The 13,980-nt window shown below is 42.7% G+C and overlaps 1 protein-coding gene across 2 annotated transcripts in view; it reads left to right on the top strand.

Moving 5' to 3' along the window:
• Positions 1-13,679, top strand: part of IQSEC2 (IQ motif and Sec7 domain ArfGEF 2) — a 525,300-nt gene extending 511,621 nt beyond the window's left edge. For both annotated transcript variants that reach the window (XM_082262910.1, XM_082262909.1), the window contains 2 exons: positions 10,442-10,491; positions 11,244-13,679. In XM_082262910.1, the coding sequence (XP_082119036.1) occupies positions 10,442-10,491; positions 11,244-12,161 (968 nt within the window). In that variant the 3' untranslated portion in view covers positions 12,162-13,679. The remainder of the gene's footprint in view (positions 1-10,441; positions 10,492-11,243) is intronic.
• Positions 13,680-13,980: the final 301 nt, after the last annotated feature.

Raw genomic sequence — 13,980 nt, 5'->3', positions numbered from 1 at the left:
ACTCCAAGACCACCATGTTTAATTTTTTCTTTTATCGATAAGCTAGTTTTTTTTTTTTTTTGTTTTTTTTTTTTTTTTGTTTTTTTTTTTTGAGCCTTTTGATTTTTTTATGCAGCTAGGAGATCTGCTGTTAGTAAAGAAGTGCAAAGAGCAGTATAGAGGTGTGTAGAGGAAGTAGAATCTCTTCATCAGGATTTTCCAGTATAGGGACAGCTGCCATTGCTCTTGTAGAAAGATATATACAGAGTATATTCCCTGCGCCAAAGTTTAGGGTGACCAATAAGTGAGAATTATTATAATATAAATTGTGTTTAAAATATTAAAATGGGCCAGATAAGCAACTGCTGTAAAATTGAGTAAAATGCCACAGAATTGGTCTTTAAATCAGTTAATAGCAAGCGCTGTATTTGGCCTTTTTAAACAACTAATCCTATGAGTTTATATTAACTCATTTATAGGCAGAGGAAGACGGAGAGTCCTAAACGATTTCAGGGACTTAGGCGCTAAGTTGAGGACTAGGACCTCCAAGGTAATATTTTCCGAAATACTACCTGTACCTCGAGCCACACCAGAGAGGCAGCGGGAGATTAGGGAAGTTAACGAGTGGCTGAGGAGCTGGTGTAGTAAGGAGGGTTTCGGGTTCCTGGAGAACTGGGCCGACTTCTCAGTCGGTCACCGGCTCTTTGGTAGGGACGGATTGCACCTAAATGGGGTGGGTGCAGCCGTACTGGGTGCGAGGATGGCCGAAAAGTTAGAGGGGCTTTTAAACTAGGGAATGGGGGGGAGGGTACAGATGTAGAATTACCCAGTGGAAAGCAAGTTTCAGAGGGCAGAAATGGGGGCATTAGCGATAGGGTGTGCGGAGCTCCTATACCCAGGGTGGGTACGGGGAAAAATCAAGAGAGCAGCCTAAAAACATCAAAAGAGGATAAATATAACCGATCAAAATTACGAGGTTTGTATACCAATGCCAGAAGCCTGGCCAACAAGATGGGAGAGCTGGAGCTGCTGATATTTGAGGAGGACTTAGATTTTGTGGGGATAACTGAGACTTGGTTTGACAGCTCTCATGACTGGATGGCGTCCATTCAGGGGTATTCCCTTTATCGCAGAGATAGAGAAAGTAAAAAAGGGGGAGGGGTATGTTTGTATATTAAGAACAGTATACAGGTAAATATGAGGGATGATATTAATAATGGAGCTATGGACGAGGCAGAATCCCTATGGGTAGAGCTTCAAAGGGAAGGCACGGCGGGGAAGGTAATATTGGGCGTATGCTATAGGCCCCCCAACCAGAGGGAGGAGGGTGAGGCGGACCTCATGTTACAGATAGGATTGGCAGCAAGGATGGGAAATGTCATTATAATGGGGGACTTTAATTATCCAGATATAGACTGGGCAGAAGGAACCGCACACTCAGCCAAGGCTCGGCAGTTCCTAAATGTTTTGCAGGACAATTTCATGGGTCAGATGGTGAATGCACCGACAAGAAGCAATGCGGTACTTGACCTACTGATTACCAACAATACAGACCTGATCACGGATATAGAAATACGGGACAACTTAGGGAACAGTGACCATAGGTCAATTGGTTTCAGTATTAATTACAGTAATAGGAAACACAAGGGTAATATAAGGACACTGAATTTCACAAGAGCCAATTTCCCTAAACTGCGCTCGCTGCTAGAAAATATCAAATGGGATAGAACCCTGGGAACAAAGAACACGGAGGAAAAATGGGAGTGCTTCAAGAGCATACTTAACAAGGGAGTGGGCCAGTGCATTCCACAGGGAAATAAATTTAAAAGAGCAAAACTAAACCCTGGGTGGCTAAACTCCAACATTAAAATGTATATTAGAGCTAAAGAAAAGGCCTTCAAAAAATACAAGACTGAGGGGTCATTGGCAGCATTTAAGCACTACAAAGAGTGTAATAAGAAATGTAAAGATGAAATCAGGGCGGCTAAAATAGAACACGAGAGACATATAGCGGAGGAGAGCAAAAAGAACCCCAAGAAGTTCTTTAAGTATATAAACAGTAAGAAAGCCAGGCCAGAGCACATTGGCCCCATAAAAGATGATAAAGGAAAAATGGCCACTGAGGACAGAGAAAAGGCGGAAGTGTTAAATAATTTCTTTTCTTCAGTCTTCACAAAGGAATCGGGGGGCTACACGAAACCCGCTTGTAAGGCCGAACTAAATAATACACCTCAGGAAGTGCCGCCATGGCTAACAGAGGATAGACTTAGAGCTAAACTAGAGAAACTTAACATAAATAAATCCCCGGGACCGGATGGCTTGCACCCGAGGGTTCTTAATGAGCTCAGCCAGGTGATTGCCAGACCATTATTCTTGATCTTTAAGGATAGTTTACAGACGGGTATGGTGCCAGCTGATTGGAAAAAAGCCAACGTGGTACCAATATTTAAAAAGGGGCCGAGATATATCCCGGGTAACTATAGGCCGGTCAGCCTAACATCAGTAGTCTGCAAAATTTTGGAGGGGATGATAAGGGACCACATACAAGACTTTAGTAATGAAAATGGTATTATAAGTAGAAATCAGCATGGATTCATGAAAAATCGTTCGTGCCAAACCAATCTGTTAACCTTCTACGATGAAGTGAGCTGCCACCTAGATAAAGGTAAGCCTGTGGATGTGGTGTATCTGGACTTCGCAAAGGCCTTTGACACCGTTCCTCACAAACGCTTACTGTACAAACTAAGGAAGGTAGGTATGGATCATAAGGTGAGTACCTGGATAGAGACCTGGCTCCAGGGGAGAGTCCAGAGGGTGGTGATTAATGGGGAGTACTCGGATTGGGCGGGTGTGGAAAGTGGGGTCCCCCAGGGTTCTGTCCTGGGACCAATCCTGTTTAATTTATTCATAAATGATCTAGAGGAGGGGATATCTAGTACAATCTCAGTATTTGCAGATGATACTAAATTAGGCATGCCAATATCTTCTATGCAGGATGTGGAAATCTTGCAAGCAGACCTGAACAAAATAACGGGGTGGGCAACCACATGGCAGATGAGGTTTAATGTAGAAAAATGTAAAGTAATGCACTTGGGGGCCAGAAACCATAAAGCAAGCTATTCACTAGGGGGTGAACCTCTGGGTGAGTCTAGGATGGAAAAGGACTTGGGGGTACTGGTAGACAACAGGCTTGGCAGTGGCATGCAATGCCAAGCCGCCGCAAGCAAAGCCAACAGAATACTGGGATGTATAAAAAGGGGGATTCACTCCAGAAATAAAGAGATTATTCTCCCGCTCTACAAGACTCTGGTCCGGCCACATCTGGAGTATGCTGTCCAGTTCTGGGCACCGGTCCGCAGGAAGGATGTGCTGGAACTGGAGAAAGTCCAGAGGAGGGCAACAAAAATAATTAGGGGAATGGAGGACATCAGCTATGAGGAAAGACTACAAGCACTGAACCTATTCTCTCTGGAGAAGAGACGATTGAGGGGGGATATGATATCAATGTACAAATACTGTACTGGCGACCCTAGCATAAGGAACAAACTATTCAGAGAAAGGGAATACAATAAGACACGTGGCCACTCACTAAAACTTGAGGAAAGGCGGTTTAACCTTAAAGTGCGTAGGGGGTTCTTCACTGTAAGAGCGGTAAGGATGTGGAATTCTCTTCCACAAGCAGTCGTATCAGCGGGGAGCATAGATAGTTTCAAAAAACTATTAGATGTACACCTTAAAGACCACAACATACAGGGGTACACAATGTACGGTTAAAAGCAAACACACACGCATCATGGGTTGAACTGGATGGACTTGTGTCTTTTTTCAACCTCACTAACTATGTAACTATGTAACTATGTAACTATGTAACAATAAGATTACACCTGTGTTATATAAAGTGCTGTTGTGTCTCCATAAATATCACTTAATTAGTAAGACAATATTCAGGTACCATAAATTAATATTAAGAATCATAAAACATAGCAGTGTGTCAATGTGCTTGGTAAATATGACTGTAATAAATAAATACCATCAGACAATAAAATCTATAAAAGGGAATTATTATTAAATATAAAAGTCCATCAATCAATAGTGATTTTGCTCAAGCAATAAATATCCTCAATAAATGGTTATCCACAATAAAGTGCAAATGCTCTGGCTTGAATGTTCAAGGTATCAATTGCTGGTTCCAAAAGTGAATAAGATGGGTCACTTACCAGATAACGTGGGTCTTATATAGAGATGTATAGTAACTAAGTAGAACTACTTCACTACTGTACTTAAGTACCAAAAAGCGGTATCTGTACTTTCCTAGAGTAGAATTTTTTTCTCCTACTTCCACTTTTACTTCACTACATTTTTTCAATGATTTCAATACTTCTACTCCGATATTTTTTTTTTTGTGCTGCATAGTTACTTGTTACAATTATAAAAATTACCACTGCCAGAACAGTAGATGGCAGGTTTCATGAAGCTCCAAACATGTGTATTATCAGCGCATACGAAAATAAAAGCTACTGTATGCATAAATAAAAGCTGCATTTTAAATAATAAAAAACAATATGATGTTCAAACTTTTGACTTCTTTCTTTAATAACTACATAACACAGTACTGGTACTTTTACTTTCAGTACTTGAGTAGCAAAATTTTTAAAAAAACTACTTGCAATACTTAAGTACAAAAAATGTTGAATACTTTAGTACTTCTACTCAAGTCACTTTTTGATCGAGCACTTCCACTTCTACTCAAGTCACTTTTTGATCGAGCACTTCCACTTCTACTCAAGTCACTTTTTGATCGAGCACTTCTACTTCTACTCAAGTCACTTTTTGATCGAGCACTTGTACTTTTACTCAAGTATGGGTTTCAAGTGCTTTATACAACTCTGGTCTTATGTGTCGTATGACCACCATTCAGGACCACCCAAAGGGGAAAGCCACTTGGCCCAGGGGGGAACCTAAGCCTGAATGGTCTTAGTGTCATACGACACATAAGACCCACATTATCTGGTAAGTGACCCATCTTATTCACTTTTGGAACCAGCAATTGATACCTTGAACATTCAAGCCAGAGCATTTGCACTTTATTGTGGATAACCATTTATTGAGGACACTTATTGCTTGAGCAAAATCACTATTGATTGATGGACTTTTATATTTAATAATTATTCCCTTTTATAGATTTTATTGTCTGATGGTATTTATTTATTACAGTCATATTTACCAAGCACATTGACACACTGCTATGTTTTATGATTCTTAATATTAATTTATGGTACCTGAATATTGTCTTACTAATTAAGTGATATTTATGGAGACACAACGGCACTTTATATAACACAGGTGTAATCCTATTGTTAATATAAACTCATAGGATTAATATAAACTCATAGGATTAGTTGTTTAAATAAGTTAATAGCAAGCGCTGTATTTGGCCTTTTTAAAGACCAATTCTGTGCCATTGCTCTTGCCATAGCTGAAGTATCAGGATTTGCCAGTATAGGGATAGCTGCCATTGCTCTTGCCATAGCTGAAGTATCAGGATTTGCATTGCTCTTGCCATAGCTGAAGTATCAGGATTTGCCAGTATAGGGATAGCTGCCATTGCTCTTGCCATAGCTGAAGTATCAGGATTTGCATTGCTCTTGCCATAGCTGAAGTATCAGGATTTGCCAGTATAGGGACAGCTGCCATTGCTCTTGTCATAGCTGAAGTACTGAGTCACTGACCCTTTAGTGGCTGCGTTTTTTTGTTTGACTCGTCAAGTAGAGTAGCTAGGGTAAGCGGAATCGCCTCAAAACATTCAACAACAAAGCCAAAGCTGAATCAGAATTCCTACCTTGACAGGTTCTCTTATGTCTCTTTTTCACTATATTGGATGACTATGTAGCCTAGGTTATTAAAGAGCTGGTAGTGATATTGGTGCTTAAAGTAAATCCTCCCCTTGTAAAGCAACCTATTTAGTTTAAAATATGAATGAAAGAAAAAACATTTGTGTATAGATATTAGAAAAAACATTATAGACAACCTTTTACCCCTCTTTTTTATGAATGATAAATCCCCTTTGTCCTCAGTTGCATAAGAGCTGGGGGAAGAGAAGCAGCAGCACACTGATCTTGCAAAGTAATTTGCTGTGCAGGAAAGGAGGGGGGGGGGGTAGGACAAGTCTGATCATTGGAGGAGAGCAAGCTCAGCTAGAGAACTGACCATGGTGTGTTCTCCTGCTTAGTGTGGTCAATTTTTAATAGGAAAGAAGAGGGACTCGCAGAAACACCGGGGATTTCACATAAAAGACACACAAGAGAACAGGATACTTTTTCATAACAGTACATGGTACAGTTGGTACATATCAGGAATATGAAATGCTGGGTTTATATATTCATTGACCGCTTCAGGACCGTCCACCGCATGTTGTTCTGTATGCAATTTTGTTTCCTGGGTCTGGGGCATGTGCCCTGCTGTGATTGGACACAGCGGGAGCAAATCATCGGGTCCGGCGCTGATGTTAACCCCTTCCCTTTAGTACAGTAACAGTGCATATTATTTAGCACTGATCACTGTATTGGTGTCACTGGTCCCCAAAAAAGTGTCAGATTTGTCTGCTGCAATCCCACTAAAAGTCACTGATTTGATTGCCGCCATTACTAGTAAAAAAAAAAAAAAAAATACCATAAAAATATCCCATAGTTTGTAGATGCTATAACTTTTGCACAAACCGATCAATATATACTTATTGGGATTTTATTTTTACAAAAATATGTAGCAGAATACAAATTGGCCTAAACGGAAGAAATTCGATTTTTTACATTTTTTTATTGGATGTGTTTTATAGCAGAAAGTAAAAAAATATTTTTTTTTTTTTCGACTAAATTGTCGGGCTTTTTCTGTTTATAGTCCAAAAAAATTAAACCACAGAGGTGATTGAATGCCACCAAAAGAAAGCTCCTATTTGTGGGGAAAAAAGGATATAAATTGTATTTGTGTACAGCATTGCACAACCGCACAATTGTCACTTAAAGTAATGCAGTGCTGTATCGCACAAAATGGCCTGGTCATGAAGGGGGTAAACCTTCCGGAGCTGAAGAGGTTAATGACTGATGTAGTAGTAGTAGCAGAGAATAGGTACAGGAACCTCCCCCCTTCTGAGTCACCTCGGAGCCCCAGCCCCTGGTTTCACCCCTACCCACCCCCCAGCACCGCCCCTTTTGTAGAATACACAAAATTACACCAAGTATCATTTTGTGGTGTTCAATATATTGTATGGAATTTGTTAATGATAACCAGAAAAGCAGTAAAATAAGATTCCCTGCAGCCAGCAACAATAGATCCCCCACTCAACAAACCTCCCCAGCACCCATGGACACCACCCCAGCAACAATAAATCCACTCAGCAGCAATAGATCCCCCAACAACAATAGTCCCTACCTAACAATAGACCCCAGTAACAGGAGACCCCCCCCCAGCAACAAGAGATCCCCCACCCAGATTAATGTAACCCCCACAACAAAATACCATTAGCAACAAAAGATCCACCCCAGTAACATTAGACACCCCACTCCCCAGCAGCAAAAAAAGATCTCCCAGCAGCCAGCATTGATAGACCTCTCCCTCAACAGTGGATCCCTCCCAGCAACAATTGAACCCACAGCAGCACAAGACCCCCAATAAACAATAGGCCCTCACCAGCACCAATAGATCCTCCCAAAAAAATAGTTTCCTTCCAGGCACAACAGCAGTCATCATTAATAAGCCCTCCAGCATGCCCCATTACCCCTTGCCATTACCTACATTCAGTGCTGAAGGTGGCGGAACTGCCTTCTCTCTGCTGGAAAAAAAGCCCTGAGTAGTAAAGGAAATCTGTACTAAGAGTAATGCATAGACAACCAGCCATTGGTAAAAATGTCCCCCCCTTCCTGCTGTGTAATTGAAGCGACCTTCATCCCTCTGCTCTCTCCTCCTGTCAGCATCGCAACATACATTACATAGTTAGACAGATTGAAAAAAGACATAAGTCCATCTAGCTCAACCAATAAAAAACACAAAAAAAAATAAAAAAATAAACAAAAACAGTAAAGAAAACCCAACCATACTATTCCATATACACAATCCTATACCCGCAGTTGATCCAGAGGAAGGCGAAAACCCCCAGCAAAGCATAAACCAATTTACTATAGCCGGGGAAAAAATTCCTTCCTGATCCCCTAAAAGGCAATTGGATATTCCCGGGATCAACTTTAACTATAGATATTAGTACTCAGTTATATTATTTACACCCAGAAAAGAAGCCAGGCCTTTTTTAAAGCAATCTACTGAGCTGGCCAGAACCTCCTCTGGAGGGAGTCTATTCCACATTTTTAGCAGATGGTGGTGGCCCTTCCCTTCATTTACCTGTTTAATTCATTCATAAATGATCTAGAGGAGGGGATATCTAGTACAATCTCAGTATTTGCGGATGATACTAAATTAGGCATGCCAATATCTTCTATGCAGGATGTGGAAACCTTGCAAGCAGACCTGAACAAAATAACGGGGTGGGCAACTACATGGCAGATGAGGTTTAATGTTGATAAATGTAAAGTAATGCACTTGGGGGCCAGAAACCAGAAAGCAAGCTACTCACTAGGGGGGGAACCTCTGGGTGAGTCTAGGATGGAAAAGGACTTGGGGGTACTGGTAGACAACAGGCTTGGCAGTGGCATGCAATGCCAAGCCGCCGCAAGCAAAGCCAACAGAATACTGGGATGTATAAAAAAGGGGATTCACTCCAGAAATAAAGAGATTATTCTCCCGCTCTACAAGACTCTGGTCCGGCCACATCTGGAGTATGCTGTCCAGTTCTGGGCACCGGTCCTCAGGAAGGATGTGCTGGAATTGGAGAGAGTCCAGAGAAGGGCAACAAAAATAATTAGGGGAATGGAGGGCATCAGCTATGAGGAAAGACTACAAGCACTGAACCTATTCTCTCTGGAGAAGAGACGATTGAGGGGGGATATGATATCAATGTACAAATACTGTAGACTGGTGACCCGAGCATAAGGAACAAACTATTCAGAGAAAGGAGATACAATAAGACACGTGGCCACTCACTAAAACTAGAGGAAAGGCGGTTTAACCTTAAAATACGTAAGGGGTTCTTTACTGTCAGAGCAGTAAGGATGTGGAATTCTCTTCCACAAGCAGTGGTATCAGCAGGGAGCATCGATAGTTTCAAAAAACTATTAGATGGGCACCTTAGAGACCACAACATACAGGGGTATATACAATGTACAACATACAGGGGTATACAATGTACGGGTAACAGCAAACACACACACACATCATAGGTTGAACTGGATGGACTGATGTCTTTTTTCAACCTCACTAACTATTTAACCAGGCCTGAATACATCCACTGACATCATCATTACTAGGAGAACCAAGGGCAGCATCAACCCTCTCTCCTGTTTTATAGTATTATACTTGTGCTCTTTAATAACTAAGGCTTATAGGTAATAGAGGCAAACACTAATGCTTACAGAGGTAGCTTCCGGATAACCTGACACTAGACAAAGAAGAAATCACGGTATTTCTGCTTCCAGCTCGTGTTTGTATGACAAATCCTTATTCTATAAAGCTGGTATTTGTAGTGGTTTAGGGGATATGTGGAAGGAGTTAATGTATCGCAGGCAGTCAATTCAGATGGGAGTGTTTTTTTTTTTTCTATTGCCAGTCCAGAGAACGAGGGAATAGAGCCACACTGCAAACTAAGCAGAATTAAAGCTCACGTTTTTCAGCTGTAAGCTACACTATCTTTTTTTTTCCCTTGAAAGAGCTTAATAATGGACTGGTTGAACATGCTTGACAGTGCTGATGCTGTGATTTTATATTTGATAAATCCTCTATGCTGAACACGGGTAGCTTGTTGGAATGTGCTCATTGGTGGGGGTTACCCTGTGTTTAATACTTTATGTAGGGGTTTGCTGCCACCTAGTGGAAATGCTGCAGCACAGTAGGCCATTAACAAATCATCGCTTGATGGCAGGATACTTTATGTAGGGGTTTGCTGCCACCTAGTGGAAATGCTGCAGCACAGTAGGCCATTAACAGATCATGGCTTGATGGCAGGAGTTGCGTGGGCAGGCATGTATGTAGATTGTCGCTAGAGAACTTGCAGTACAGCAGGCAATTTCTCAACAGCTTGCAGTCCCTTGGGGTGTAAAAGATTGTGCTTTGTATCCAGGCAGCATGCCTTGTATTCTGTGTTTCAGATTTCTCACTGTTTTCTACATTTGTCTACCTTCTACCTGGTGTGTTTTCATTCCCATGCGCATGCATCTGTCCTCGCTTATCTGAATCCATCAGTTAGCCCTCCCTTGTTTATCCTATGGCATATCCTTCTTGCCCACCTTGTTACCCATCAAGTCTACCTTGTTGTTCTTCCTCCTGTCCCTTAATGCTTGCTTCTTACTAACTTGGTGCTTAGGTAAGAGAGGGAGGCGTAACAGCGCTGGATCTCTGGACAGCACCATTGAAGTAAGTGATGGGATCAAGCTGCATGTTTTGTGCTGTAATGTGTGTACAGGAGGTCTGCCTCCTATAGATGCTCTGCAGTGTTGTGGGGGGGAGTAGTTGTTATGTTCATTATGTTATTTTTCCAGGTTGAAGGTTTAGACCACAAATAACTGATCTTTCAGATATGGGCTCGGCACTTGAACTGAATTCCCCACTTTGTTTTTTTTTTGAACACTCCCTCTACATCTCTCTGCTCCATCCACCTGCCACTCTCCATGCCAAATTTATTTTTGTTACATTACAGTGATGACCACAAAACAGCAAATTCCCGCATTGGGACCTTGTCAAATGTCTGATCCTGTCATTGGCATGTACTTGCCAGCAAAAGCAAGCTCTTATGGCTAAAAAGCTTTTAATCACAGTGAAAAAGTAACATATCGACCCCATAGAAGCAGGTGAGGCCTCTTCTAGCTTGGCTTAGGCTACATTTGCACAGGTGAATTGGCCTGGTGCAAATGACAGCGGCAGGAATCTGTTTTTGTCACCTGTGGGCAGCTAGCTCATGTAGCCTGACATTGTGTGGGTCAGGCTGACTTAGCAAGCTCTTTCTCCTGGAAAATCGTTTTGAGATCCACTGGCTCCATAACCAAAATATCAGTTTGGGTGGACTGACTTCTTTAACCTTGGTAGGGTTAGTATAGCTGTGCATGTAGTAGTTGCAATGCTACTCAGATACCTGACACTAACTTGCATTGTTTTTTTTCACCTTCCAGGGGTCTATCATTAGCAGCCCTCGTCCTCATCAGCGACTTCCTGCTCAACCACCTCCTCCTCCTGAGGAGTACAAGGCTCCAAGACCCGTCTCCAACTCTTCCTCTTTCCTAGGCTCTCTGTTTGGAAGTAAAAGAGGAAAAGGACCCTTCCAAAATTTGCCTCCAGCTTCACTGCCTCCTCACCCCCACACTCCACCAGGAGTTGATGGACAATCAAAGATCCAGGCTCTTCATGCTCAGTACTGCCACAGCGGGGGGCCAATAGCTCAGCCCCCACCACCCTATCACTCTCAGCCACCAGCTTCTGCACCACCTCAGCAGCCCCCTCAGCCACCTTCTCATCGTTACCATGTGCCACCATCCTCAGCTCAGTTCACATTGCAGCGTCCAAACCAGCAAAAGAGACCGGCTGTGGGAGGGCCACCCTTGACCCCCAGCTCCCCCCACCCTCAATACACCCTGCATGGCAGACACCCGTCAAACCAGCCTCAGTCACCCTTACCCATGTATGGATCTGCACCTCAACATGCCATGACACACACTTACCCCCAGCATATGCACCAATCCATGCAGAAACAGCCACCCAAGCACTTTGTTTTTAGTCATCACCCTTCTCAAATGCCTCCTCAACAGCAGCGCCCCCCACAGGCCCAGTATAATCCACAGCATCCACATAGCCAGCATAACCAGTCACCTTGCTCACCATTGTCACCTATCCCGCCACATCCTTCTTACCCTCCTCTTCCTCCGCCGTCTCCACACACACCTCACACACCTCACACTCCATTGACTCCTCACTCCCCTTTGCCTCCAACTTCCCCTCTTCCCCAGCATGCTTCCCACCATCCTATGGGGACAAACACATCTCAAGGCAATCCAAAACAAAAACCAGTCAACAGAATCAGTACGGTGGTGTGAGAGCCTGGCCAACCCCCTGTTTACAGTGAGGGGCAACCGCAAATACGGAAAGTGCAGGAACTGAAATGGGGGAACAGCATGCACACGGGGGACTGCATCTGAGGTCCCGTTGTTCCTTCAGCTATATGGACACTCTTGGGCACTTACCAGGACAGAGCAGCATCTAGTGAGACCCTCACTGGAACTCTTTCTGGCATGTAAAGAAAGATGGACAGAGTTCTGAGCGCTGATGTAATCGCCACCCTTCCATTTCCTTCTCTGCACAGGAATCCTTTTTTCTTTTTTTTTTTATTGGGTAATTTCTCTGTTACAAGGCCCCAAGCTAATCCAGCTCAAAAGGGCTTAGGAGGACTGTGATTGCTTAGTGAAAGGTGACACCCCCGAGTGATTTGTGTAGTTTTAGTGGAGACTGCTGTGCCGGTGATTGTTTTGATATCTTCGGAGTAGGTTAATGCACCTTCAAGGTGCTGGCATGTGTGGTGAGAGTATGCTTGTGTACGTCAAAAGAAAATGGGATTGCTGGGTCAAGCCCGACTCTGCTGCTACTGCTAAAGGGGCCTGTGAATGTAAGAGTGACTAGCCAGGTGGCTACGAGTGCAGGATGAACCTCTGTGGGCTCTGGAGCTTCAGAACAAAGCTGATGCTGCTTCACTCCCCATGACTGCAATATGAAGGTTTGCCACATCTTCCCAGTGCCATCTGCTTGTGGTGTCAAAGGGGGCTCTGCATTGTATCTTAAAGACTCTTCCTGGTGTATGTGCAGTCCAGGGTATAAACCACTAAATGATGCAGGGAATGGACCCCTTAAACAGTGTACATAGACAAAACAAAAAGTCACTTGTGCCCTCCCTTTTACTGCACAATCATTGATCAGTCGCCACTTTCTTAACAGAACTGTACAAAGAGATCTATATATGGAGAAGAAGAGATGTCTATATTAATATATATATATAAATATATAAAGAACCTATATATAAAGTGTAAAATCCTTTGTACGAAGTAGAATGTCTGCTTCGATATGAATACTTCTGAGATCTTCTATGATGTGAAGATTTTCAGAAAGACGCATCGCAAACCACAAACTTTCAGCTAACCCAGCAACACACACCTAAAACAGCCTCAGAGTGGACCCCATTGCTGTCGCACATTGAAAGCAGCCCAATCGTGACTTTGGTCTTAGTGATGTCATCGCTGAGTATCTCACCTCACAGAATGGCTGCCACTAATCAGTGTAGGTAAACAGATCCACTTAATATCTTCTATACAAAAAAGATAAAGTATACCCCAGATGTAAACAGGGTTTGTGTCTCTTCGTAAAGCCAAAATGCATGGTAGGTATAGCTTTGCACTGGACCTCTATAATAGAATGCAAAATGGGTGCCTGCACATTGCTTTGTGATCTTTGTATTGGATCACTCAAAATATTGGACCTCTTAAAGGGATTGTTAGCTCTTTTTGCCAAAAAAAACAATGCAACAAATCACACTTTGTACTGTTTTTTCTTTTTAAATGTCCATTAGACACCCTCCCATTTGATACTCCTACGTTTTGTTCTTGTTGGTTGACTTTTGTTTTATAGTTTTTGCTATCATTTTTCATCAACCGCAACGCTAAAATGCTGAATTGCCTCCAGATTGCTTCAGGAGCTGTGCCTACAGCCAACCTCATTGCCAAGTTTCGGAGTGAACCATTTTGTTGGGAACCAGAGAACTGCTTCAGTTGGATCCCAGTACGATAGTACCATGATGATATTTTCTCAGGATCTCCCCTCACAATGTGACAGTGTCCTATATCTTTTGATGCTGTACAATTCCCTCGT

Source organism: Pelophylax lessonae (genome assembly GCF_965119305.1).
Source record: "Pelophylax lessonae genome assembly, chromosome: 7".
Lineage (NCBI taxonomy): Eukaryota > Metazoa > Chordata > Amphibia > Anura > Ranidae > Pelophylax > Pelophylax lessonae.
This window is presented reverse-complemented; position numbering and strand designations above follow the sequence as displayed.